The sequence below is a fragment of the Dendrobates tinctorius genome, unplaced genomic scaffold, assembly GCF_039654945.1.
Source record: "Dendrobates tinctorius isolate UK_male_01 unplaced genomic scaffold, ASM3965494v1 ptg000065l, whole genome shotgun sequence".
NCBI lineage: Eukaryota > Metazoa > Chordata > Amphibia > Anura > Dendrobatidae > Dendrobates > Dendrobates tinctorius.
The window spans coordinates 33799788-33827485 of record NW_027361733.1 but is presented as its reverse complement, the minus strand read 5'-3'; the positions used below and the strand labels follow the sequence as shown (position 1 = coordinate 33827485).

At 47.1% G+C, this 27698-nt stretch overlaps 1 protein-coding gene across 1 annotated transcript in view; it reads left to right on the top strand.

Annotated features, from left to right (window-relative positions):
* Positions 1-280: 280 nt before the first annotated feature.
* The window catches only part of NTSR1 (neurotensin receptor 1), a 287502-nt gene continuing 260084 nt past the window's right edge, over positions 281-27698 (top strand). The window contains exon 1 of the mRNA XM_073580933.1: positions 281-1887. Coding sequence (XP_073437034.1) covers positions 1198-1887 — 690 coding nt within the window. The 5' untranslated portion in view covers positions 281-1197. The remainder of the gene's footprint in view (positions 1888-27698) is intronic.

The window sequence follows — 27698 nt, the reverse complement described above, 5'->3', positions numbered from 1 at the left end:
GAATATAAGATAATGTCACAAAACAATAAAATGTTAATTTACTGTCTTACAATAACATATACAAATGTTGGAGGTGACCTTGGATTCCAGAGACTGAAAGAAATATATATCTATCTCATATCTATCTATCTATCTATCTATCTATCTCATATCTATCTATCTATCTATCTATCTATCTATCTATCTATCCCATATCTATCTACATCTATCTATATCTCATATCTATATATCTATTATCTATCTATCTATCTATCTATCTATCTATCTCTCATCTATCTATCTAATATCTATCTATTTCATATCTATCATCTATCTATCGATCCAACTATATCTATGTATCTATCACTATCTCACTATCCATCTACCTAATCTTTCTGTCATTTATGTATCTTTCTATGGATCATTAACTACAGGACAATTACCTTGCACCAGTAATATTGTATTACAAGGTCTTACCTTCTTTGCATTCCAGCATTTAAGTATAAGTACAGAGTGAAATAGAACTGTGGAGAGAGAGAGAAAAGAGTGAAGAAGGAGGGAGCGGGAAAGGAGAGAGAACAACCAGAGAAAATCACTGGAGCAAGGAAGAAGAGACACAGAAGCACATAGACTGTAGAGGGAAAGGAACTGAGCACTGTACACCAGCCTGAGACTGATCAGTGAGGGGTGGGGAAGGGAGGACTGGTGAGTGGGCTAAAAGAGGCTGGTTCTGTGAATGAAAAGATTAAGAAGACGAATATGGAACCAGGGAGGGACAGAGGAGTGAAGGAGAGGGTGAAGAAGAGTCAAGGTTTTCTCCACCCAAGTCCTGTCTGATGCTTTCCACATTTTTGCAAGCGTCTGAAGACCAGCATCTCCTGCCTGTTGATAGTCAACATTTGTGAAGGTTTTTCTGTCTGTTGATGGTCAACCCTTGTAAAGATTCATCTGCCTGCTGATGGTCAACCCTTGTGAAGGTTTCTGTGCCTGCTGATGGTCAACCCTTGTGAAGCTTTCTGTGCCTGTTGATGGTCAACCCTTGTGAAGGTTTATTTGCTTGTTGATGGTCAACCCTTGTGAAGCTTTCTGTGCCTGTTGATGGACATCCCAGGTAAAGCAATTGCTCCAGAGTGACGAAGATCTTCTTTCTATACTGAACCAGTCAAGAAGCAATTGTGTTGATTCAAACCCAAGACCCTGCTTCATCTCGGCTTCACCATGCGCTTTAACGGAACTCCGCAGGTTCCTCTGGCAGATGGGGTCCAGTCCCTTCATGCTCAGGACTTTGTAGTACCAACCACATTTCTCATGAACATCACAAACATCAGCACCCAGCATGTTATGGCAGAGGGAGACCTTGATGTCAACACAGACATCTATTCCAAGATCCTTGTGACCATCGTATACTTATTCTTATTCGTGGTTGGCTGCACTGGCAACATTATCACTGCCTACACCCTGGTGAGGAAGAAATCCTTGCAGAACCTGCAGAGCACTGTCCACTACCACCTGGCCAGCCTGGCACTCTCTGACCTCCTCATACTTATCCTCAGCATGCCCATTGAACTGTATAACTTCATCTGGGTCCATCACCCCTGGGCTTTTGGCAACGCAGTGTGCAAGGGTTACTACTTTTTAAGAGATGCCTGCACATATGCTACTGCCCTCAACATTGCCAGTCTCAGTGTGGAGAGGTACATGGCCATGTGCCACCCCTTCAAAGCCAAAAGTATCATGTCCAGGAGTCGGACTAAGAAGCTTATTACTTTTATCTGGCTAGCATCTCTTCTTCTGGCCACTCCTATGATATTTACTATGGGGGAAACCTATGGCTTGGGCATAGAAGACCCCGACCACCTAGTCTGCACCAAGATTGTGGAAATGTCTTCCTTCAAGACTGTAATTCAGGTAAGTGCATTGGGTTATCCATTCTTTAGTTGTAGACCACTAGACTATTGCCAGAAGAGGTAGGGACTGAGCATATATACATTAACTATTTCACAATATCATACTAAATGTGTTACTATAACCAATGTGTGCCAAAAGGATGATTATTAGTGATGGGAAACAAAACTCACTTATTCCATCTTTCTTTTTCTTTCTTTCTTTTCAAATAATAATAATAATTTATATAGCACCAGCATATTCCGCAGCATTTTACAATTAAGCGGAGAATCTATCTATCTATCTATCTATCTATCTATCTATCTATCTATCTATCATCTATCACATATCTATCTATCTATCTATCCCATATCTATCTATCTCATATCTATTTATCTATCTATCTCATATCTATCTATCTATCTCATATCTCTTTATCTATCTATCTCATATCTATCTATCTATCCCATATCTATCTATCTATCTATCTATCTATCTATCTATCCCATATCTATCTATCTATCTATCTATCTCTTATCTATGTATCTCTATATCTCATATCTATCTATCTATCTCATATCTATTTATCTATCTATCTATCTCATATCTATCACATATCTAGCTATCCTTTATTATCTATCTATCTATTTATCTATGTATCTATCTATCCCATATCTATCTATCTATCTATCTATCTATCTCATATCTATCTATCTATCTATCTATCTTACCCATATATATCTGTCCATCTATCTATCCCATATCTATCTATCTATCTATCTATCTATCTATCTATCTATCTACTGTATCTATCTATTTATCTATCTAGCCATCCCATATCTATCTATCCTCTTTCTATCTATCTATCCATCTATCTATCTGTCTATCTATCCCATATCTATCTATCCATCTATCTATCTATCTATCTATCTGTCTGTCTATCTATCTATCTATCTATCTATCTACTCATCCATCTCATATTCTTCTGTTTTACTTTATCCATTGTTCTGCTATTATCCAGTATATGAAATGTATGTTACATTGTTTTGTATTTTAATTAAGAATATTAGTATAAAACTGATGTTCTTAACCCTTCCAGTCCACAGACCTCTTGAATAGTCTAAAGAGATCAGAATAAATGTAATATTTTGGAGCAGTATGGAGCATCTATACAATTTCAGAGTTACTGTTTGTACCTACTGGGACCTTGCCAGGGACCATTTTGGGGTTCTAATGCCCCCAAGTTAAAAAGTCTATGTGTAGCTCTCCTGCTGTTATCATGACACCACAACAGGAGCTGCAGACTATTAGTCCATGCTGAGAGCATTAGTTTTACAACTGCAGGAGAGCTACAGGTTGAAGACCATTAAAATATCAGATCAGCTAGATACATTCCCTAAACTGTCCCAAATAGGAGATCGATAAAGACTCTTATTAGCACTCACTATTTCATTTACATCAGATTAATCATATTCGCCTTGCAGCATCCACATCTCTGACTGCAGCATAGAGCGGATTCGTTTTCTCCATTGTGGTTTATTGATCCTGTCTGTTGTGATCACACAGTTTAATATTATGTGACACATGATATACATCTATAGTCTGTCTGCCCTGTGACTGTACCAACCCCAGCTTTTCCTGCCTTTATACTTGGATGATGACCCACTGGTGACTGTCAGGATGGTTCGCCTTAGCTACATTGTATGAATTGTGCAATATTGATTCTGTTTTAAATATCATAGCAAATGCAACCAAACAAAACGCAGCAAACGCATGACATTTAGGATGACCTATCACCCCACGTTTAAAACTAAATTCCATATTGACATATAGACCTGATATTACCAGGAACAACATCTTGCGTGGGTTTTCTTCCACCCTCCAAAGACATACTGATAGAGAATTTAGATTGTGAGCCCCAATGGGGACAGTGATGATGATGTAAAGCGCTGTGGACATTATGGCGCTATAGAAGCGAGTAGAATAAATAAATATTGTCCAATTGTTTACTCCAGTATATTGACACATGTGCAGTGCTAAATCATGGGTAGTGGAAGACCATGGGCAAACAAATGAAAGGTGACAGATAAGTGACGCCCATGTGTTTGGTAGCTACTCATCACTATCTCTCTTTGGCAATGAATATGCATACTGAAGCAACTGTATTTCTTATCCTGCTGCCCAGTGTCTAGAAAGGACAGAAAAGAACTAGGTGGTAGGGAGAAAATTCCTAGACATTTTCCCCTTTTACTTTCCCTATGAACTAGTCATGCATTTAAAATCAAATTTATAAAGCACCTAGCACAGTGCCTCAGTGGTTAGCACTGTATGGTGGCTCAGTGGTTAGAACTGCAGCCTTGCAGCACTGGATTCAAGGGTTCAAATGCCATCAAGGACAACATCTGCTCAGAGTTTGTATGTTCTCCCCGTGTTTGCGTGGGTTTCTTCTGGTTTCTCCGGTTTCCTCCCACATTCTGAAGACATACTGCTAGGGAATCTAGGTAGTGAGCCCCAATGGGGGCAGTGATGATGATGTCTGTAAAGCAGTGTAGAATAAGTATTATGTAGCACTGCCAAACTGACGCTAGTGGTACTCACCTCACAAAGTGAGCCAAAATGTGGATTGATAATTTAGAGCAGATATTAATCTGAAGGTTAGATTGTTCCATGGCAAAAACTTGGCACATCTCACGTATGCAATATTTTGGCACAGTTTGCCCCAATTTGCAGCAGAGATCTGATGCATTTTTCTCCGGACAGCTCGCCAAATGTGCAGTTTTTGGTAGTGATTTAGGGGTCAAGAACTAAGGTCATTTTTAAAATAGTTTATTTGAGTATTAGATGAGTCGAAGCCATCAGGTTTTGATCTAAATTTGCATGATGTTTCAAAATGTTTGTAAAATTTGGCACATCGGTACACCAATGCAATTCCATCTAAAACACTAGTTTTCATGACAACCCCCTCTTGTACTGAGCTTGCAAGTTTATTTTCAGACTTTTTTAAACGCAACTAAGCCCAATTTGTATAAGGGAAAACAACAGGAGAATGTGGCAAAATGGAAATTTGGCACAAAACTACCATAAATGTCAACAAACTACCACAAAATATCAGATTATAGTCTAAATTAATTGAGCAAAACCAATAATACATGTATGATATAAGTAAGATCACAGGCAACATCTGATACATGTACTAAGCAGCTATAACTAATGATGATATTGTGCCCAGACAAACTTTGAAATAGAAAAATTATTTCCTAAAATCACCTCTAAATGTAAAAAAAAGTTCACTCCCCTAGTAACCACCATATAGATAAATAGAAGATAGATAACTATAGGATTGACCATCTCTTTTCTGCTTCCTTAGTGCCTTTTAGATCATTTTGTGACAATTTTATATTACTGATAATAAAACTATTTTTTTTTCCATGGCAACACATCACAGTGTCATTATGTCATTACGTTACCATGTCAGCTATTGCTACATATGACTCAGAGGCAGTGTCCGAATCCCACATATTTCTCCTCCTCCATGGGGTTAACAGGAATGTATGATTCTGCATAGCGCACATATTAGTGTACTAGTAAAAATACATAATATATTTATGTAGTGATTATTAGTTTATAATAGAGAAGTAACATGGAGGTCTGTATATGTCTGTATATAGAGAAGAGACATGAGGTGTGTATATCTCTGTATATGGTGGAGAAGAGACATGAGGTGTGTATATCTCTGGATATGGTGGAGAAGAGACATGAGGTGTGTATATCTCTGTATATGGTGGAGAAGAGACATGAGGTGTGTATATCTCTGTATATGGAGGAGAAGAGACATGAGGTATGTATATCTCTGTATATGGTGGAGAAGAGACATGAGGTGTGTATATCTCTGTATATGGTGGAGAAGAGACATGAAGTGTGTATATCTCTGTATATGGAGGAGAAGAGACATGAGGTATGTATATCTCTGTATATGGTGGAGAAGAGACATGAGGTGTGTATATCTCTGTATATGGAGGAGAAGAGACATGAGGTGTGAATATTATTGTATATGGTGGAGAAGAGACATGAGGTGTGTATATCTCTGTATATGGTGGAGAAGAGACATGAGGTGTGTATATCTCTGTATATGGTGGAGAAGAGACACGAGGTGTGTATATCTCTATATATGGTGGAGAAGAGACATGAGGTGTGTATATCTCTGTATATGGTGGAGAAGAGACATGAGGTGTGTATATCTCTGTATATGGTGGAGAAGAGACATGAAGTGTGTATATCTCTGTATATGGAGGAGAAGAGACATGAGGTATGTATATCTCTGTATATGGTGGAGAAGAGACATGAGGTGTGTATATCTCTGTATATGGAGGAGAAGAGACATGAGGTGTGTATATCTCTGTATATGGTGGAGAAGAGACATGAGGTGTGTATATCTCTGTATATGGTGGAGAAGAGACATGAGGTGTGTATATCTCTGTACATGGAGGAGAAGAGACATGAGGTGTGTATATCTCTGTATATGGAGAAGAGACATGGGGTGTGTATATCTCTGTATATGGTGGAGAAGAGACATGAGGTGTGTATATCTCTGTACATGGAGGAGAAGAGACATGAGGTGTGTATATCTCTGTATATGGTGGAGAAGAGACATGAAGTGTGTATATCTCTGTATATGGAGGAGAAGAGACATGAGGTATGTATATCTCTGTATATGGTGGAGAAGAGACATGAGGTGTGTATATCTCTGTATATGGAGGAGAAGAGACATGAGGTGTGTATATCTCTGTATATGGTGGAGAAGAGACATGAGGTGTGTATATCTCTGTATATGGTGGAGAAGAGACATGAGGTGTGTATATCTCTGTACATGGAGGAGAAGAGACATGAGGTGTGTATATCTCTGTATATGGAGAAGAGACATGGGGTGTGTATATCTCTGTATATGGTGGAGAAGAGACATGAGGTTTGTATATCTCTGTACATGGAGGAGAAGAGACATGAGGTGTGTATATCTCTGTATATGGAGGAGAAGAGACATGAGGTGTGAATATTATTGTATATGGTGGAGTAGAGACATGAGGTGTGTATATCTCTGTATATGGTGGAGAAGAGACATGAGGTGTGTATATCTCTGTATATGTGGAGAAGAGACATGAGGTGTGTATATCTCTGTACATGGAGGAGAAGAGACATGAGGTGTGTATATCTCTGTATATGGAGAAGAGACATGGGGTGTGTATATCTCTGTATATGGTGGAGAAGAGACATGAGGTGTGTATATCTCTGTACATGGAGGAGAAGAGACATGAGGTGTGTATATCTCTGTATATGGAGAAGAGACATGGGGTGTGTATATCTCTGTATATGGTGGAGAAGAGACATGAGGTGTGTATATCTCTGTACATGGAGAAGAGACATGAGGTGTGTATATCTCTGTATATGGAGGAGAAGAGACATGAGGTGTGTATATCTCTGTATATGGAGAAGAGACATGAGGTATGTATATCTCTGTATATGGAGGAGAAGAGACATGAGGTGTGAATATTATTGTATATGGTGGAGAAGAGACATGAGGTGTGTATATCTCTGTATATGGTGGAGAAGAGACATGAGGTGTGTATATCTCTGTATATGGTGGAGAAGAGACATGAGGTGTGTATATCTCTGTACATGGAGGAGAAGAGACATGAGGTGTGTATATCTCTGTATATGGAGAAGAGACATGGGGTGTGTATATCTCTGTATATGGTGGAGAAGAGACATGAGGTTTGTATATCTCTGTACATGGAGGAGAAGAGACATGAGGTGTGTATATCTCTGTATATGGAGGAGAAGAGACATGAGGTGTGAATATTATTGTATATGGTGGAGAAGAGACATGAGGTGTGTATATCTCTGTATATGGTGGAGAAGAGACATGAGGTGTGTATATCTCTGTATATGGTGGAGAAGAGACATGAGGTGTGTATATCTCTGTATATGTGGAGAAGAGACATGAGGTGTGTATATCTCTGTACATGGAGGAGAAGAGACATGAGGTGTGTATATCTCTGTATATGGAGAAGAGACATGGGGTGTGTATATCTCTGTATATGGTGGAGAAGAGACATGAGGTGTGTATATCTCTGTACATGGAGGAGAAGAGACATGAGGTGTGTATATCTCTGTATATGGAGAAGAGACATGGGGTGTGTATATCTCTGTATATGGTGGAGAAGAGACATGAGGTGTGTATATCTCTGTACATGGAGAAGAGACATGAGGTGTGTATATCTCTGTATATGGAGGAGAAGAGACATGAGGTGTGTATATCTCTGTATATGGAGAAGAGACATGAGGTATGTATATCTCTGTATATGGAGGAGAAGAGACATGAGGTGTGAATATTATTGTATATGGTGGAGAAGAGACATGAGGTGTGTATATCTCTGTATATGGTGGAGAAGAGACATGAGGTGTGTATATCTCTGTATATGGTGGAGAAGAGACAGGAGGTGTGTATATCTCTGTATATGGAGAAGAGACATGAGGTGTGTATATCTCTCTACATGGAGGAGAAGAGACATGAGGTGTGTATATCTCTGTATATGGAGGAGAAGAGACATGATGTGTGTATAGCTCTGTAAAGGGTGGAGAAGAGACATGAGGTGTGTATATCTCTGTATATGGTGGAGAAGAGACATGAGGTGTGTATATCTCTGTTTATGGAGGAGAAGAGACATGATGTGTGTATAGCACTGTAAAAGGTAGAGAAGAAACATGAGGTGTGTATATCTCTGTACATGGTGGAGAAGAGACATGAGGTGTGAATATCTCTGTATATGGTGGAGAAGAGACATGAAGTGTGTATATCTCTGTATATGGTGGAGAAGAGACATGAGGTGTGTATATCTCTGTATATGGTGGAGAAGAGACATGAGGTGTGTATATCTCTGTACATGGTGGAGAAGAGACTTTAGGTGTGTATATCTCTGTATATGGAGGAGAAGAGACATGAGGTATGTATATCTCTGTACATGGAGGAGAAGAGACATGAGGTGTGTATATCTCTGTATATGGTGGAGAAGAGACATGAGGTGTGTATATCTCTATATATGATGGAGAAGAGACATGAGGTGTGTATATCTCTGTATATGGAGAAGAGACATGAGGTGTATATATCTCTGTATATGGTGGAGAAGAGACATGAGGTGTGTATATCTCTGTATATGGTGGAGAAGAGACATGAGGTGTGTATATCTGTATATGGAGAAGAGACATGAGGTGTGTATATCTCTGTATATGGTGGAGAAGAGACATGAGGTGTGTATATCTCTGTATATGGTGGAGAAGAGACATGAGGTGTGAATATCTCTGTATATGGAGGAGAAGAGACATGAGGTGTGTATATCTCTGTATATGGTGGAGAAGAGACATGAGGTGTGTATATCTCTGTATATGGTGGAGAAGAGACATGAGGTTGTATATCTCTGTATATGGTGGAGAAGAGACATGAGGTGTGTATATCTCTGTATATGGAGGAGAAGAGACATGAGGTGTGTATATCTCTGTATATGGAGAAGAGACAGGAGGTGTGTATATCTCTGTATATGGAGAAGAGACAGGAGGTGTGTATATCTCTGTATATGGAGAAGAGACATGAGGTGTGTATATCTCTGTATATGGTGGAGAAGAGACATGAGGTGTGTATATCTCTGTATATGGTGGAGAAGAGACATGAGGTGTGAATATCTCTGTATATGGAGGAGAAGAGACATGAGGTGTGTATATCTCTGTATATGGTGGAGAAGAGACATGAGGTGTGTATATCTCTGTATATGGTGGAGAAGAGACATGAGGTTGTATATCTCTGTATATGGTGGAGAAGAGACATGAGGTGTGTATATCTCTGTATATGGAGGAGAAGAGACATGAGGTGTGTATATCTCTGTATATGGAGAAGAGACAGGAGGTGTGTATATCTCTGTATATGGAGAAGAGACAGGAGGTGTGTATATCTTTGTATATGGAGAAGAGACAGGAGGTGTGTATATCTCTGTACATGGAGGAGAAGAGACATGAGGTATGTATATCTCTGTATATGGAGGAGAAGAGACATGATGTGTGTATAGCTCTGTAAAGGGTGGAGAAGAGACATGAGGTGTGTATATCTCTGTATATGGTGGAGAAGGGACATGAGGTGTGTATATCTCTGTTTATGGAGGAGAAGAGACATGATGTGTGTATATCTCTGTAAAAGGTAGAGAAGAGACATGAGGTGTGTATATCTCTGTATATGGTGGAGAAGAGACATGAGGTGTGTATATCTCTGTATATGGTGGAGAAGAGACATGAGGTGTGTATATCTCTGTACATGGAGAAGAAGAGACATGAGGTGTGTATATCTCTGTACATGGAGAAGAAGAGACATGAGGTATGTATATCTCTGTACATGAAGAAGAGACCTGTGAGATGTGTATATCTCTCTGTGTACATGAAGAAGAAGACCTTTGAGATGTACATATCTCTGTACATGGAGGAGAAGAGACATGAGGTGTGTATATCTCTGTAAAGGGTGGAGAAGAGACATGAGGTGTGTATATCTCTGTATATGGAGAAGAGACATGAGGTGTGTATATCTCTCTACATGGAGGAGAAGAGACATGAGGTGTGTATATCTCTGTATATGGAGGAGAAGAGACATGATGTGTGTATATCTCTGTAAAGGGTGGAGAAGAGACATGAGGTGTGTATAGCTCTGTAAAGGGTGGAGAAGAGACATGAGGTGTGTATATCTTTGTATATGGAGGAGAAGAGACATGAGGCGTGTATATCTCTGTATATGGATAAGAGACATGAAGTGTGTATATCTCTGTACATGAAGAAGAAGAGACATGAGGTATGTATATCTCTGTATATGGAGAAGAGACATGAGATGTGCTTATCTCTGTACATGAAGAAGAGACCTGTGAGATGTGTATATCTCTCTCTGTACATGAAGAAGACCTTTTAGATGTACATATCTCTGTACATGGAGAAGAGACATGAGGTGTGTATATCTCTGTATATGGAGGAGAAGGGACACATGAGGTGCGTGTATATCTCTGTATATGGAGGAGAAGGGACACATGAATTGTGTATATCTCTGCACATAATTATAATGGCACGACATTCACTTAGTTTTGGATCATCAGGGACTCATCTATAAATAGCTGTATGCATAAATAAATCTATAGACATTGAAAGGTCCTATCTTTATGCATAAGCTGCAGTAATCTCTTCACAGCTGTGATGGCTTTGGAGAGCAAGCACACATTATGTTTTGACATGTAGAGTAGATCTATGTCATAATAAGCCACTATTTTATGCAGTAGCAGAGGAGAGCTAAAGACAGTAAGACAGGAGAAGCAGAGAAGTATGTCTGTTATAAAGCAGTAGTGTAGCTAGCGGGCAGAGTGTGCGGTCACACCGATCCCACGCTCTGAGGGGCCCACATGGAGCTATGCTACTTTTAAAGGGAATCTGTCATATTTCGTGATATCATGTAAAGATATCACCCAATTGTGTGTCCCATAAGGATTCTATTAGGGCTTTTAACTCCCCCGACCCCACACCTTTGAGGCATAAATACCTTTGTTATGTTGTTGGGGATGTATGCAAATCGCCGCGGTCCGGTCCGATGGACGTGACTTAGTCGCCTTCTCCCCCCCCCACTCATCGGCTTGCTGCATGTATGTATCTGTGAATAACACAAATAATGTTGGTTTCCGCACTTGCGCATTGAAGACTTCTGGGGCATAGACCGCGCTGGTAAATACCGGCGCATGTGCAGTAGCGATTATATGCTTCACCCACTGTTGGGCAAAGCATACTGCGCAGGCGCCGGTGGCCTTTACAATGCACTACCATTCAGCTGCGTTCCCCCACCCGTCATCGCAAGTTCAACTGTATCTGCATTCTGGATGCTGATACAGTTGAAAATAATAATGAAAGAGGGAGCGTCAGCTGACACTCCCTCTCCCATTATTCTTCCTCGGCGTCTGATGTCACTTCGCCTCGCCCGTTGTGAAGAGCAGTGAAGACCAGAGACCGGAGCAGCGGGGGAACGAGGAGGAGAGTTATATTTATAGAACTGAGATCTCCTGAACTCTGTCTGGCACTACAGAATCAAATAGATGAGGTAGAGAGGTAGCCATTAGAGTTGAGCGAAACGAGTCGAAAAAATTCAAAAGTCGCCGACTTTTGGCAAAGTCGGGTTTCATGAAACGAAACCCGACCCTAGGATGAGGTCGGCCACGAGGTCGGCGACTTACTCGCCAAAGTCGCGTTTCAAAAGTTTGTTTTGCGCTCTTTTTTAGCCAATCAGGATCCACGGACACTGTGGGCAACGTGATGACATAGGCACGGGTCACCACCATCTTTCAGAAGGGCATGCAAGTGATTGGCTTGCTTTGGTGGGCGTCACAGGGGGTATAAAAGGGCGTGCACGCCGACCGCCATCTTACTTCTGCCGATCTTAGTATAGGGAGAGGTTGCTGCTGATTCTGTAGGGAGAGCGTTAGGCAGGGAAGAAGACAAAAAAACTGCTTCTGCTGCTAGCGATTTGGCCTGCACAACACACCAGTCACTGTGTGTGCAGTGCAAGGGGAGGCTATATAGTGGTGTATCAGTGGTGTTGGTTGTTGGGCTGCCTTCTAAGGCTTCCTGACATTCCTGCATTGCTGTTTACCCACTGCTCCGCAAACTGCTTTTTTAAAAGCAATCCCAATTTTTTTATTTTGTCCTGCTGAGAAGACAAAAAAACTGCTTCTGCTGCTAGCAATTTGGCCTGCACAACACACCAGTCACTGTGTGTGCAGTGCAAGGGGAGGCTATATAGTGGTGTATCAGTGGTGTTGGTTGTTGGGCTGCCTTCTAAGGCTTCCTGACATTCCTGCATTGCTGTTTACCCACTGCTCCGCAAACTGCTTTTTTAAAAGCAATCCAATCTCCCTTATCCTCTAGTCACTTTTGTCACAGCTGTGCCATCGAGCCTTTCACATAGCGCTCAGATATTCATTGGGCCTCACACAATCCAAAAGTGTCCACTGTCCAAAAGTGTGTGCAGAGATTCAAAATCTCCCTTATCCTCTAGTCACTTTGGTCACAGCTGTGCCATCGAGCCTGTCACATAGCGCTCAGATATCAGTGGGCCTCACACAATCCAAAAGTGTCCAGTGTCCAAAAGTGTGTGCAGAGATTCAAAATCTCCCTTATCCTCTAGTCACTTTGGTCACAGCTGTGCCATCGAGCCTGTCACATTGCGCTCAGATATCAGTGGGCCTCACACAATCCAAAAGTGTCCAGTGTCCAAAAGTGTGTGCAGAGATTCAAAATCTCCCTTATCCTCTAGTCACTTTGGTCACAGCTGTGCCATTGAGCCTGTCACATAGCGCTCAGATATCAGTGGGCCTCACACAATCCAAAAGTGTCCATCCAGTGTCCAAAAGTGTGTGCAGAGATTCAAAATCTCCCTTATCCTCTAGTCACTTTGGTCACAGCTGTGCCATCGAGCCTGTCACATAGTGCTCAGATATCAGTGGGCCTCACACAATCCAAAAGTGTCCATCCAGTGTCCAAAAGTGTGTGCAGAGATTCAAAATCTCCCTTATCCTCTAGTCACTTTGGTCACAGCTGTGCCATCGAGCCTGTCACATAGCGCTCAGATATCAGTGGGCCTCACACAATCCAAAAGTGTCCATCCAGTGTCCAAAAGTGTGTGCAGAGATTCAAAATCTCCCTTATCCTCTAGTCACTTTGGTCACAGCTGTGCCATCGAGCCTGTCACATAGCGCTCAGATATCAGTGGGCCTCACACAATCCAAAAGTGTCCATCCAGTGTCCAAAAGTGTGTGCAGAGATTCAAAATCTCCCTTATCCTCTAGTCACTTTGGTCACAGCTGTGCCATCGAGCCTGTCACATAGCGCTCAGATATCAGTGGGCCTCACACAATCCAAAAGTGTCCACTGTCCACAAGTGTCTGCAGAAATTCAAAATTTCCCCTGTCCTATAGACACCTTGCACCTTGTTTTACATTACTATATAGTTTGTTGGATTTTGTCTACATTTCTACCAAAAATGAGGAAGGCTGGTGGAAGAGGCCGTGGAATTGGGCGGGGGTTGGCAGCTGGTAATGATGGTGTTGGTGGTGGATCTGATGGTAGTGGCAAGAGCAAAATAGGACCGAATGCAGGAGGTGCTGACCCTGCGTCATCGTCTGGCTACATAAGGCCTCGAATGCTTAGTTTTCTAGGAGTTGGTAAACCGCTTTTAAAGCCAGAGCATCAGGAAACAGTTTTGTCTTACATTGCTGACTCAGCCTCCAGCTCTATCGCCTCCTCTTCTTCAGTTGTAAAAAGTAAAAGCACTGAGTCGTCATTGGAGGCTCATGTTCATGAACCACACCTTTCCTTGTGTCCTTCACCCCAACCAAGATTGAAGGATGACGCAGGCCATACTACTGATTACTCCATGGAGCTGTTTTCACATACCATGCCTGGATTATCAAGTGAAATGGTGAATTACCCAGGCCAAGATGAATCTGACATGGAGTGCACTGATGCACAGCTGCTGATGGATGATTCTGCTGGTACATTCACTCAGAGCACTACATTGTCCTCGCAGTGTACAGAGCCAGATTCTGACCCTGATGAGACTCAGGTGCCCCTTCCCGCACACTATACCACCATACACGGTGACACAGAGGAAGGTGCACATGACATAGAAGAGGAGGTGATGGATGACCCAGTTGTTGACCCAGATTGGCATCCATTGGGGGAAGAGGGTGCTGCTTCCAATAGCTCAGATGAGGAGCATCCACAGCAGACATCGACATCGCAACAGCTGTTATCTGGCAGGCCCGGAGCACTCCAAAGACAGGTTCCAAACATCAAAAGAGTTGCTGGACAGCTTGTCCAGAGGGTCAAAAGATCACAGTGTGCTAGGCCGCAAAATGTCTGCCAAAGTAGGAAGAGTGCAGTGTGGCACTTTTGTGAACAAAATCCTCATGATCAGGCCAAGGTTATCTGTAAGAAGTGCGCAAAGACCTTTAGCCGAGGGAAAAATCTGAAAAATTTGAATACCAGTTGCATGCTTAGACATTTAACCAGCATGCACTTGCAAGCGTGGACACAACACCAAACCTCAAGTGCCACATGTGCAACTGATCACAACGAAGGTAGTCAGCAACGCTACATTGTTTCCCCCACTGTAAGCCCACCGGTTAGCACAGCAGCAAATGTTGAGGTGTCGTTGCAAGACCACAGCAGTCAGGGAATCCCACTGTTATATCAACGAAAGACTGATTCTAGGCCATCAGAAAGAACACCAACTCCATCACCATCATCAACCCTCTCTCAGTCCGCCCTGTCCACCGCTACTTCCACCATATGCAGCTCTCAAGTCCAGCTCACCCTCCCAGACACTATGAGTAGGTCAAGAAAGTACTCAGTCTCTCATCCGCGTACACTGGGTTTGAACGCCCACATTGCCAAACTAATCTCGTTTGAGATGATGCCCTTTCGGTTGGTGGAAAGCACAGCTTTCCGCGAACTCATGGCCTATGCAGTACCACACTATGACCTACCCAGTCGCCACTTCTTCTCTCGCAAAGCCATCCCAGCCCTCCACCATCATGTGAAAGACCGCATTGTCCATGCACTCAAGCAGTCAGTGAGCGGAAAGGTGCACCTCACAACTGATGCATGGTCCAGTCGGCATGGCCAGGGCCGTTACGTGTCCATCACTGCGCACTGGGTTAATGTGGTGGATGCAGGGTCCACAGGGGACAGCGGTGGTGGGACAGTGCTGCCTAGCCCACGGTATAGGAAACAGTTGGCTGTAGGCGTTCGACCCTCCTCCTCCTCCTCCTCCAGAAGCGAAAGCTCGTCCACAGAGCGCAGTCGTACGAGCACTCCATCTGCAGCTGCCACTGTTGCACACGATGTGTCCCCCTATCGAGCAGCTAGTGGAAATCGTCAGCAGGCTGTGTTGCAGATGATGTGTTTGGGCGACAGACACAACGCCGAGGTGCTGGCCGACTACTTGAAGCGACAAACTGAGTCATGGCTGGGCAGTGTACATCTTGAGGCAGGCAAGGTAGTTAGTGATAACGGCCGTAATTTTGTGGCAGCCAGCCATAGCCCTTTCAAAACTCAGCCACATACCTTGCTTGGCTCACACCTTGAACCTGGTGGTGCAGTGCTTCCTCAAAAATTATCCGGAGTTAACAGCCCTGCTCCAGAAGGTGCGAAGACTGTGCGCGCACATCCGCCGGTCGCCTGTACACTCCATTCGTATGCAGAAGCTGCAGCGATTGCTCCACCTTCCCAACCACCGCCTCATTATCGACATTGCAACAAGGTGGAACTCCACCCTGCACATGGTGGAGCGGCTGTGCGAGCAGAGGCAGGCCATAATGCATTTGTGGGAGGATACACGGCCAGGCACTTTGAGAGCAGACATGGAGTTGACAGGTGTGCAGTGGTCGAAGCTGAAAGACCTTTATAAAGTCCTTCAGTGTTTTGAGGAATGCACACGGCTGGTAAGCGCAGACGACGCCATCCTAAGCATGAGCATCCCACTTATGCGTCTGCTCATGCAAACTTTGACGCACCTTAAGGAGCAGGCGTCTGCAGCCAATGTTGAGGAGGAGGGAATCCTTGATGACATTCAGCCATTGTCTGCTCAGGGACCTCTCCTGGACGAGGTGGAGGAAGAAGAGGAGGAGGAGGATGATGATGGGGATGATTACTTAGGGGAGGAGGATGCATCTCGTGGGGCAAGTGAAAATGTTGGTGTGGCAAGGTCTGGTACAGGGTTTGTGCGTAACTGGAGGGATGTGGATTTGCCAGAAAGTGCTCCTCCACCCAGCACTCGCAGTGCATCATTGACACCGGGAACATTGGCCCACATGTCAGATTATGCCTTGCGGATCCTAAAAAGGGACCCCCGCATTGCCAAAATGATGAACGATGACGACTACTGGTTGGCCAGCATCCTGGATCCACGCTATAAAGGCAAATTACAAAACATCATGCCACAGGAGAACCTTGACCTAATATTGGCTAATAAACAAGCAACTCTGGTAAATCGGTTGCTTGAGGCATTCCCAGCACACAGCAGCGGTGATGGTTCTCACACGAGCCGTACGGGCCGGGGGCAGCTTGGCAGAGGTGTTCGTGGTGCACACAGCAGAAGTGGCGTTGGAGACAGGGGTTTCATGACAATGTTGTGGACTGATTTCTCAAATACCGCTCACACAACTGGTAATACTGCATCGATGGAAAGTGACAGGAGACAGCAGTTGTCAACTATGGTAACAAACTACTTTTCCTCCCATATCGATGTTCTCCCACACAGGTCATTCCCCTTTGACTATTGGGCCGCTAAACTGGACACCTGGCCTGAATTGGCCCAATATGCCTTACAGGAGCTCGCTTGCCCAGCTGCAAGTGTGCTATCGGAAAGAGTCTTCAGTGCAGCTGGATCAATCCTGACAGAAAAAAGGACCCGTCTGTCAACCCAAAATGTGGATGATCTAACCTTCATTAAAATGAACCACGCATGGGATTCCAAGGATTTTGTCCCACCTTCCCCTGATGACACATAGGGTGACAGAAAAATGGCTTGCTTTGGTCCACCTCTTCCTGGTACTTCACCTATTTCGCCTTTTGCATCAGCTGAATGTCCAACATCAACATATGCCACTTTCTAAAACTCCCTAACTGTGCTGCCTCACCCCCCATGGCCGGGGTCACCACCTAGCGCACGACACCGTGCGAGTGCCGTTGCCCTGGACAGGTGGGTAGGCCGACTCTTGGGCGCGGGCACTGGCACAGGGTCCCTCATAGTGCAATCAAGTGTCTCTGACGGTGGTGGTGCACACCCGCCGTCAGACACACCGCTGTACTATGAGGGGCCCAGTGCCAGTACCGACGCCCACGAGTGGGCCCCCCTTGCTTGGGCAGGGCCCCAGCATTTGCAATCTTTACCTCTCCCTGCTCCTCCGCTGTGTAATCTGGGCCGTCAAATCCATACTGTGCCTGACACCGTCTGAGCCTGCCTCCTGATGTATAGACATATATTTTGAATGTGTACGCTATCCATACATGTTATCCGGGGATACGGTACCCTTTCTAACCTTTGTGCAATCACGTGCAATCCATACTGGGCCTAACACCGTCTGAGCCTGCCTCCTGAGACATATATTTTGAATGTGTACGCTATCCATACATGTTATCTGGGGATACGGTACCCTTTCTAACCTTTGTGCAATCACGTGCAAACCATACTGGGCCTAACACCGTCTGAGCCTGCCTCCTGAGACATATATTTTGAATGTGTACGCTATCCATACATGTTATCTGGGGATACGGTACCCTTTCTAACCTTTGTGCAATCACGTGCAATCCATACTGGGCCTAACACCGTCTGAGAATGATAGATGGGGCCCACCATACACTGGAACATTCCAAAGGTGGACATCAGACACTGGAGCAGCATTTACAGGGCCCATTATACACTAGAGCATTAGAAATGGGGCCCATTATGTTTGGAGCATTATTTGGGCCCATAAGACAGTAGAGCTTCATCCATGGGGACCAACATATACTGTAGCATTATGTGGAGCTCATCATATACTGTTTCAAACATTATATGGGACCAATGATTCTGTATGGAGAAATAGATGGGCCTCGTCATGAGATGTAAAAAGTGAGGTATTTTTCATTGTACTATACCGCTATTTCTCTGCAGTATCGGAGCATGATGAGTTGTGGTATGTGTTAAAGGGGCGCTCTTTCGCCCAGGGCACATGAAAACCTGGAGCCAGCCCTCCCCCCCCACAGTCTGTAGCCAAATAACCCCCATTTTTCAGTGCGTGACTTGTATTATGAAGTTAATTAAGGTTGACAAGCTTAAGTAAGAAGAATTGATGCCTTTGGCATTCAAATGGGCACTGTTGGTGTGTTTCCTGTCCTCCTCTCACTGCCGACTTTTATTCCCCATTGACTTACATTGGGTTTCGTGTTTCGGGACGACCCCGACTTTTCCCTATAATCGGACGATCTTGCTCGACCCGACTGTTGGAAAAGTCGGGTTTCACGAAACGAAACGCGACCCTAAAAAACCAAAAGTCGCTCAACTCTAGTAGCCATCAATGACTGCCGCTATCTTCCTTGTAGTGCATGGTAGTCGTAAAACACTCGGTTATTTCAGCAATTCACATAAACTTTCTAAAATGAGAACAGGGGCCTAAGGAGTCACGTCTCTCCTTGTGCACTGTGAAATGTCTGACATGGCAGTGTAAGGAGACTTATAGGCCATGCAATGCTCCTCTGGGAAATTAAATAAGCAAACTGACTCTTCTCAGAGGAAGAGCACTTGAACTTGGAAGTGTCATGGTTAGGACATGGTTAATGTCCTGTTTTCTCAGGGTTAATTTTTGCTGGCCTCCCTTTGGATCTGGGAGGGATATTTATACTAACTCCAGCCTAGGATTCCCTGTCAGCTATACTGTTATTCTGGCTGTGTGTCTGACCCCTGGTGTGCTTGTATGCTGCATTGCTTGTTTGATTCCTGTGTATGACCCGGTTTGTCCCCTCACTCTGTTCTCTGTCTAATGTTTTGGTACTATTGTCTTCTCCGGTTCTGACCTCCTGGCTTGGCTATTGTTACTCCGTTATCGTTTGCCCCATTGTACCGTCTATTGCCCGTTCTGGTTTTCTGATCTATTGCTACGTCCTGACTATCCGCTCTATCTTTATCCTTTGGTACTGTCATGCGATCTCGTGCTTTGACCCTGGCTTGATCTGGTTTACGTCCCTGTCTATGCCCCTTGGTAACTTGTTTCGTAGTTACCTTTCTAGGAGTTTTCCTCGGCTCCTAGCTCTCTGGAGCTTAGGCCTCGCCCCCAGCAGTCACGTGCTTCAGGTCCTGTTAGCCCTGAAGCACGCATCATCACCGCTGCTGCCCCGCTACACAGGTATCTTTGAGCACTGTTTTTGTACTCAGGACACGCGCACTGGCTCAGTGAACAAGTGCAGTGCGGTGTGTTACGTGTTACAGAACCACTCAGCACCCAGAATATGTTGTGCAGTTATATGTATGTATAATAGGTTCTATGTGAGATGCATGTCCCTAATGCATCAGTGTCCGCCCTGCCCCACCTGTGTAATTCCCACAGTAAACATCGCCAGGCTCCGGCCACCTGCGGCTTTTGTAATCCATGTCTGGCCTGCCGCTTTTCTATTGGCTTGCCCTCTGTATCTGTGTGATATATTCTGTGTCCTGTGAGTAAAGTGTTGTCAGACTGGAAATACGTGGAGAAGCAGTGATCTTTTATATGCGCCCATGTAACCAAGGAATTCCAGCCAGCGTCATTCATTCAGACTCCAGCCAACGCAGAGCGGACCTCCGAAAACACTGGGTGGTACTGAAAGAGGTACTCCAGCTTGGTAGACCCCATTACACTGGTGGCAGACTGCGGGATATGATACCCCTTCTACAGGAGGAAAGTAACGAATGGAAAATAACTACCAGAGGACTACAGAGGACTAAAGAGGACTACATTAAAAGATCTGGTGGAAGCCCGAGGGTTGATCGCCAGCAACAAAACAAAAGCGGATTTGATAGCAGCCATAATGGAACACGACAGTGCAGCGCCCCCCAATGTGAATGTGGAGGAGACCGAATTCCAGAGGGAGGTAAAGAACAGACTGGCGTTCTATGGCCTAAACCCTGCAGTAGAGATCATACGAGAGGTGATGGCTGATGTGCGTACTGATCTGAAGGAAAAGATGGCCGAGCGGACCTGGATAGAGCTAGCCAAGATGGAGATGGCAGAGTGGACCAAAGTGGAGCTGGCCAAGATGGAGATGGCAGAGCGGAGAGAGGAGAGTCAGCGACCAGGGGGAGCTCTGGCCTTCGACCAGGTACCTTCAACAGTAAGCCACAAAAAGATCCAGTATAATGCCTTCCGACAGTTGGGGGAGGCAGAGGAAGACATTGATGGTTTTATGCAGGACTTTGAGCGGCAGTGTGCCCTTCATCAAGTGAAGCCGGATGAATGGGTTCAGATTCTGGCTAGCAAGCTGACAGGCTGGGCAGCGGCCGCCTATCGCACGGTACCTGATGAGGACTGTATGGACTATGACCGGATCAAAGAAGTGATCTTGGCCCGGTATGCGCTGACACCAGAGGCCTACCGCCAAAAGTTCCGCGGACTTATAAAACGCATAACCGATACCCATGCTGAATGGGCCTGTAAATTACGGCGGTCACTGCTACAATGGGTACAAGGGAGCCAAGCAACCACTAAGGAGGATGTCCTCCAGCTCTTCCTGTTAGAATGATTCTTTAATGGACTAAACCCAGAGACACAGGAATGGCTTCGGGACAGGTGGCCAACGACTCTTGAAGAAGCCGTTCGTCTGGCCGATGAACATCATGATGCCAGGAGGCCGCAGTTGTCCGGATCAAAGGTCGTCAATAGGGGCCCGCCCATGGACCTGGAGGGCCCCAAACCACCGAAGATTGTAGGGGGACCAGCTAGAAACCCGGCCTACCACAGTCCCCCTGGGGCGCGATGCCACACCTTTCGTCAGCTGGGCCACCTGCAAAGACAATGTCCCAACCGGACTCAGCATACCAAGTGGCCAAAGGCGGGAACAGCTACCTCCAGCCGGGCTGCTGTACACTGCTACCAAGGCGACGCTGACCCAGCATTGGGGGCTACGACTAACCAAGGGGTGGAATTAATGGAGGAAGAGCTGCATGAAGTAGACCCCGTGCAGGCAGCCCGGGCAGATAATCGACAACAGCATCGACAGGTCGTGTGGGTTAATGGGAAGCGTATGCAGGGACTAAGAGATTCTGGGGCAACTTTGACCCTTGTGAAGCCTCATCTCATCCGGGACCAAGAGAAGATGGACCGGACAATGGCAGTCCGTGTAGCAGGGGGAGCTATACATCGACTACCCACTGCCAGGATTCACCTGAACTGGGGAGTCGGGGATGGCCTTGTTGAGGTCGGCTTGATGGAGGATTTGCCTGCAGATGTCTTGCTGGAAATGACTTGGGGCCCATGTTGTCTGCATTCTCGGTGGCCCCTCTGGCTGAGACCTATCCTGTGACCACCCGGAGACAAGCTCGAGCTGCGGAGGCGGAATCACACTCAGAGGAGGCTCAGGTAAGACATCCCAGCCCTACACGTATTCCCATAGCCAGGCACATTTCTTGGGCCACCCCAGATGAATTTAAGAGGGAGTTACTTGAGGATCCTTCATTAGAGGGATATCGTGGGAAGGCACAGGAGGGGAGAGGAGTACTGGAAGGGGAACAGTTTGTATGGAAGCAGGGACTCCTCTACCGGATCACAGAGCAGCACCACACAGGGACGAGCCCCACTATAAAACAAAAGCTGATAGTTCCCAAGAAGTATAGGCAGGAGTTACTGCGAATCTCTCATGATATACCCTTGGCCGGGCACTTCGGCGTTAGTCGCACCAGGCATCGCCTGACACAAAACTTCTTTTGGCCGGGGGTGACCTATGATGTTCGTCAGTACTGCCAGACTTGTGACAGTTGTCAGCGCATTGTCAAGAGGGGGGATCGATGCAAGGCCAAATTACGCCCCCTCCCCATTGTGGAGGAACCATTTAGCCGAGTAGCGGTCGATCTGATAGGGCCGTTAGCCAAACCCAGTCCGTCAGGCAAAAAGTATATATTGACAGAGGTAGATTATGCCACACGGTATCCAGAGGCGGTTGCGTTACCTAACATACTGACAGAGACGGTGGCAGCCGCCCTGCTCCAGGTTTTCTCACGGGTTGGATTTCCCCGAGAGATTATCTTGGACCAGGGTACCCAGTTTACAGCAGAGGTGACCAACCAACTGTGGAAGCTGTGCGGCGTAAACTCCATTAGAAGCGCCTCGTACCATCCGCAAACCAATGGGTTGTGTGAACGCTTTAACGGGACATTAAAACAGCTCACTGGGACTTTTACCAGGACCTACAGGGACTGGGAGAATTTCTTGCCACACCTCCTGTTTGCCTATCGGGAGGTGCCCCAAGAATCCACGGGGTTCTCCTCGTTCGAGCTGGTATACGGGAGACGGGTAAGGGGACCCCTAGACTTAGTGCTGGAACACTGTGTCAGCACCGCTCCCCGTTCCGCTGCTCCCGCTCCCGCTGCCATACTCACCGCCTCCGCTTCTGGTCCGACTCGCTCCCCTGACGCGTCCTGGACGCGCGCCCCCGCTCTCCTCACTTTCCGGCGGCCGGTGTCCCGACGCACTCCTCCTCTTCCCTTGGCCGCGCACACTGTGCCTCTGCACATGCGCCGGAGGGTTAGGCCGCGCGCCTCTGCCGTCAGCCACCTGCCTGGCGTGACCTGACCCAGACCAGCCTCCTGAGCTATCAGAGCCCACCACCAGGTATTTCAGGCCACCCTCCCTTAGTGGAGGCGCCTGACTATTGAGTTACCTCTCTGATGTCTAGGCCACGCTCTCTGCTGCTAGTTCCTTGCTTGCAAGCTTGCGCGCTGGTTAACCCCTTGAGTCTTGTACCTCTTCTTCCTGATAATCCCTGTGTCTCCCGCCTGTGTCTCCTGTGTTCCCCCTGAGATTCCTGCCTGTGCCTCCTGGTAACCCCTGTGTCTCCTTCCCTTTTCAGTTTACCTCCTCCTGGTTCCCGCCATCCTCCTCCGTCCTTCTCCTCCTCTCTCAGCCTCTGGACCCTGGTCATCCTGGTTCCTCTCCGGATCTTCCTCTGTTCCTCATCATCTGCTCAACCTCCTGAGCCGACCCCTGGTCCTGGCTGCCGTGGCGCTTGAACTTCTCGAGTCTGTTCCCTAACGATCCCTGTATAGGGGTCGGTCCACTTGGTGCGCTCGCTCGGGGAGGGTTCGGCGTCACGGCCCAGAGGGTCCACTCTCACCACCGTCATCCGCAGCGTAACAGTATAGTCAGGCCATGGACCCCGCTGGGGCCGCTGCCCAAAAGGAGTTGGTTTTCCTAAGGAAAAACCAGACCCGTATTATGTCTTTCATGAAGACCATGGATTCCCGCTTGTCGGCCTTGCAGGCCACTGACCCTGGTAACGCCTCCCAACTGGCCAGCCTCCAGCATATTCTTTCCTATATGGCTTTGGTCGACGATCGGCTGCTTTCCCTTCAGTCGGCTGCCGGGCGCGATTCGTCCCGCAGCTCTGATCCCGTACCTTCCCCGCCTCCCAGGCTTGGTAGACCGCCTCGGTATGGCGGCGACCCAAAGTTGTGCAGAGTCTTCTTAAATCAGTGCAGGTTGCACTTCGAACTCCTGCCCCAACAGTACCCCACTGACCGGGCCAAGGTTGCCTTCATTGTCTCCCATTTGGAGGGAGAGGCACTCTCCTGGGTAAACTCCCTGTGGGAGCGGGACGATCCCATAGTCTCCAGCCTCCAGACCTTCACTGACACTTTCCGTAAAGTCTTTGACGAGCCCGGACGGTTGGCTTCCGCCACGGAGTCTCTTTTTTGCCTCACCCAGGGCACTCTTACGGTCGGACAATACGCCATCCGGTTCCGTACCTTGGCCTCTGAGGTGGGGTGGAATAATGAGGCTTTGGTTGGGGCCTTCTGGCGTGGTCTCTCTGGCAAAATTAAAGATGAGCTGGCAGGGCGAGATACCCCGACCTCCTTGGAGGATCTAATTTCTTTGGCCACATGAATCGACCTCCGGTTCCAGGAACGCGCTAGGGAGACCGCTAAGGATAGGAGACCGCTTAGACCGTCTGCTTCTTTTCACAGGCTGTCCAGTCCACGTCCTCCAGGGGCATCCTCCAGACTGGCGCCATAGCCGATGCAGGTGGATCGGGTCAAGTTGGCAGAACAACGCCATAAGGAGAGACTGATGGAGGGTTTGTGCCTGTATTGTGGCAGCGCGTCTCACTTCCTACACTCCTGTCATGAGAGACCGGGAAACTCCTCCACCTAGGGCAGGTAAGAGAGGCCGATCTAGGTGTGTCTCACTCCTCTCATCCCCTTACCCTTTCGGTTCAGCTGGTTTTGGGTCAGAGACGTGGTTCAGAGGTGGCCTATGTGGACTCGGGCGCGGCAGGGAACTTCATTAGGTTGAAGGAGGTGAAGAAGTACCAGATTCCCGTGATTTCCCTGAAGACTCCACGTGTCATCGCCTCAGTAGATGGAAGGCCCCTACGAGAATCTGTGTCCCTGGTTACGGAGGAGGTGTTTCTGCAAATCGGGGCCTTGCACCAGGAGTGGATCGCTTTCTACGTTCTTCCCAACCTTTCCCATGCTGTGCTGCTAGGTCTTCCATGGCTTAGGACACATGAACCTGTCTTGGACTGGCGTTCCGGTGAGGTCCTCCGCTGGGGGCATCCTTGCCAAGAGAGGTGCCTGGGGTCTGTCCGCCCGGCCAATCCCCCTCCAGCCTCCTCGGGTCCTGAGGCTCTACCAGCCGCATACTGGGCATTCTCTGACGTGTTCGATAAGAAGGAAGCAGAGGTTCTTCCCCCGCATCGCCCGTATGACTGCCCTATTGACCTGCGGCCCGGGACCACCCCACCTCGAGGGCGAATTTATCCCTTGTCTCCAGCAGAGACTACGGCCATGTCCGAGTATATTCGTGAGAATTTAGCTCGAGGTTTCATACGGAAGTCTTCCTCCCCGGCCGGAGCTGGGTTTTTCTTTGTAAAGAAGAAAGACGGGTCTCTCCATCCTTGCATTGATTTCCGGGGTCTGAACGACATTACTGTGAAGAATAAGTATCCTTTGCCTCTCATCCCAGAACTCTTTGACCGGCTGCGGGGAGCCCGCATCTTCTCGAAGTTGGATCTACGCGGAGCTTACAACCTCATCCGCATTCGCCCTGGTGACGAATGGAAGACCGCCTTTAACACCCGGGACGGGCATTACGAATACCTGGTTATGCCCTTCGGTCTCTGCAACGCTCCCGCGGTCTTTCAGGAGTTCGTCAATGATATCTTCCGAGATTTGTTATACTCCTGCGTGGTGGTGTATCTGGACGACATCCTTATTTTTTCCCCGGATCTGGCATCCCATAGGAGGAGTGTTCGTCTGGTCCTAGAACGTCTGCGGGAGAATCGCCTCTACGCGAAGCTTGAGAAGTGTCTCTTTGAGCAGTCTTCCTTGCCCTTCTTGGGCTGCATTGTTTCAGATTCTGGGCTGGAGATGGATCCTGAGAAACTGTCGGCTATTCTTCAATGGCCCCGCCCAGTGGGGGTCAAGGCGATTCAAAGGTTCCTCAGCTTCGCCAACTATTATCGTCAATTTGTGCCACATTTTTCGTCCGTCATCAAACCCATCTCCAGTCTCACTCGCAAGAGCGTCAATTCCTCGTCCTGGCCCCCGGAGGCTGAAGAGGCCTTTCCCCATTTGAAGCAAGCCTTCGCAACTGCACCTGTCCTACACCGACCCGAGGCTAATAAGCCATTCATCCTAGAGGTTGATGCCTCTTCCACCGGAGCAGGTGCAGTGCTCTCTCAGAGGTCCCCGTCCGGCCGACTGATTACCTGTGGGTTCTTTTCAAAGGCCTTCTCGCCGGCAGAGTGTAACTACGCTATCGGGGATCGCGAGCTGTTGGCCATAAAATTGGCACTGGAGGAGTGGCGTTAACTTCTTGAAGGGTCGGTCCATCCGTTTACCATCTTTACCGACCACAAAAACCTTGCATATCTCCAGTCAGCCCAGAGACTTAACCCTCAGCAGAGACTTAACCCTCGGCAAGCCAGATGGTCTCTCTCCTTAAACCAGTTGTCTTGAATCGGTTCCACCCAGCCCCGAACCTTTCTCCTCTTCCTGTCACGTCTGATGATGTCTTTGAAGTAAAAGACATTCTGGCCTCAAAAAGGGTTAGGGGTAAAACCTTTTTTCTGGTCGATTGGAAGGGTTTTGGTCCCAAGGAGAGATCTTGGGAGCCGCAGGAGAACATCAATGCTCCACGCATTCTTAAGAGGTTTTTAGCCAGACGCAGTGGAGGGGAGTGTAAGAGAGGGGGTACTGTCAGCACCGCTCCCCGTTCTGCTGCTCCCGCTCCCGCTGCCATACTCACCGCCTCCGCTTCTGGTCCGACTCGCTCCCCTGACGCGTCCTGGATGCGCGCCCCCGCTCTCCTCGCTTTCCGGCAGCCGGCGTCCCGACGCACTCCTCCACTTCCCTCGGCCGCGCGCACTGTGCCTCTGCGCATGCGCCGGAGGGTTAGGCCGCGCGCCTCTGCCGTCAGCCACCTGCCTGGCGTGACCTGACAAGGACCAGCCTCCTGACCTATCAGAGCCCACCACCAGGTAGTTCAGGCCACCCTCCCTTAGTGGAGGCGCCTGACTATTGAGTTACCTCTCTGATGTCTAGGCCGCGCTCTCTGCTGCTAGTTCCTTGCTTGCAAGCTTGCGCACTGATTAACCCCTTGAGTCTTGTACCTCTTCTTCCTGATAATCCCTGTGTCTCCCGCCTGTGTCTCCTGTGTTCCCTCTGAGACTCCTGCCTGTGCCTCCTGGTAACCCCTGTGTCTCCTTCCCTTTTCAGTTTACCTCCTCCTGGTTCCCGCCATCCTCCTCCGTCCTTCTCCTCCTCTCTCAGCCTCTGGACCCTGGTCATCCTGGTTCCTCTCCGGATCTTCCTCTGTTCCTCATCATCTGCTCACCCTCCTGAGCCGACCCCTGGTCCTGGCTGCCGTGGCACTTGAACTTCTCGAGTCTGTTCCCTAACGGTCCCTGTATAGGGGTCGGTCCACTTGGTGCGCTCGCTCGGGGAGGGTTCGGCGTCACGGCCCAGAGGGTCCACTCTCGCCACCGTCATC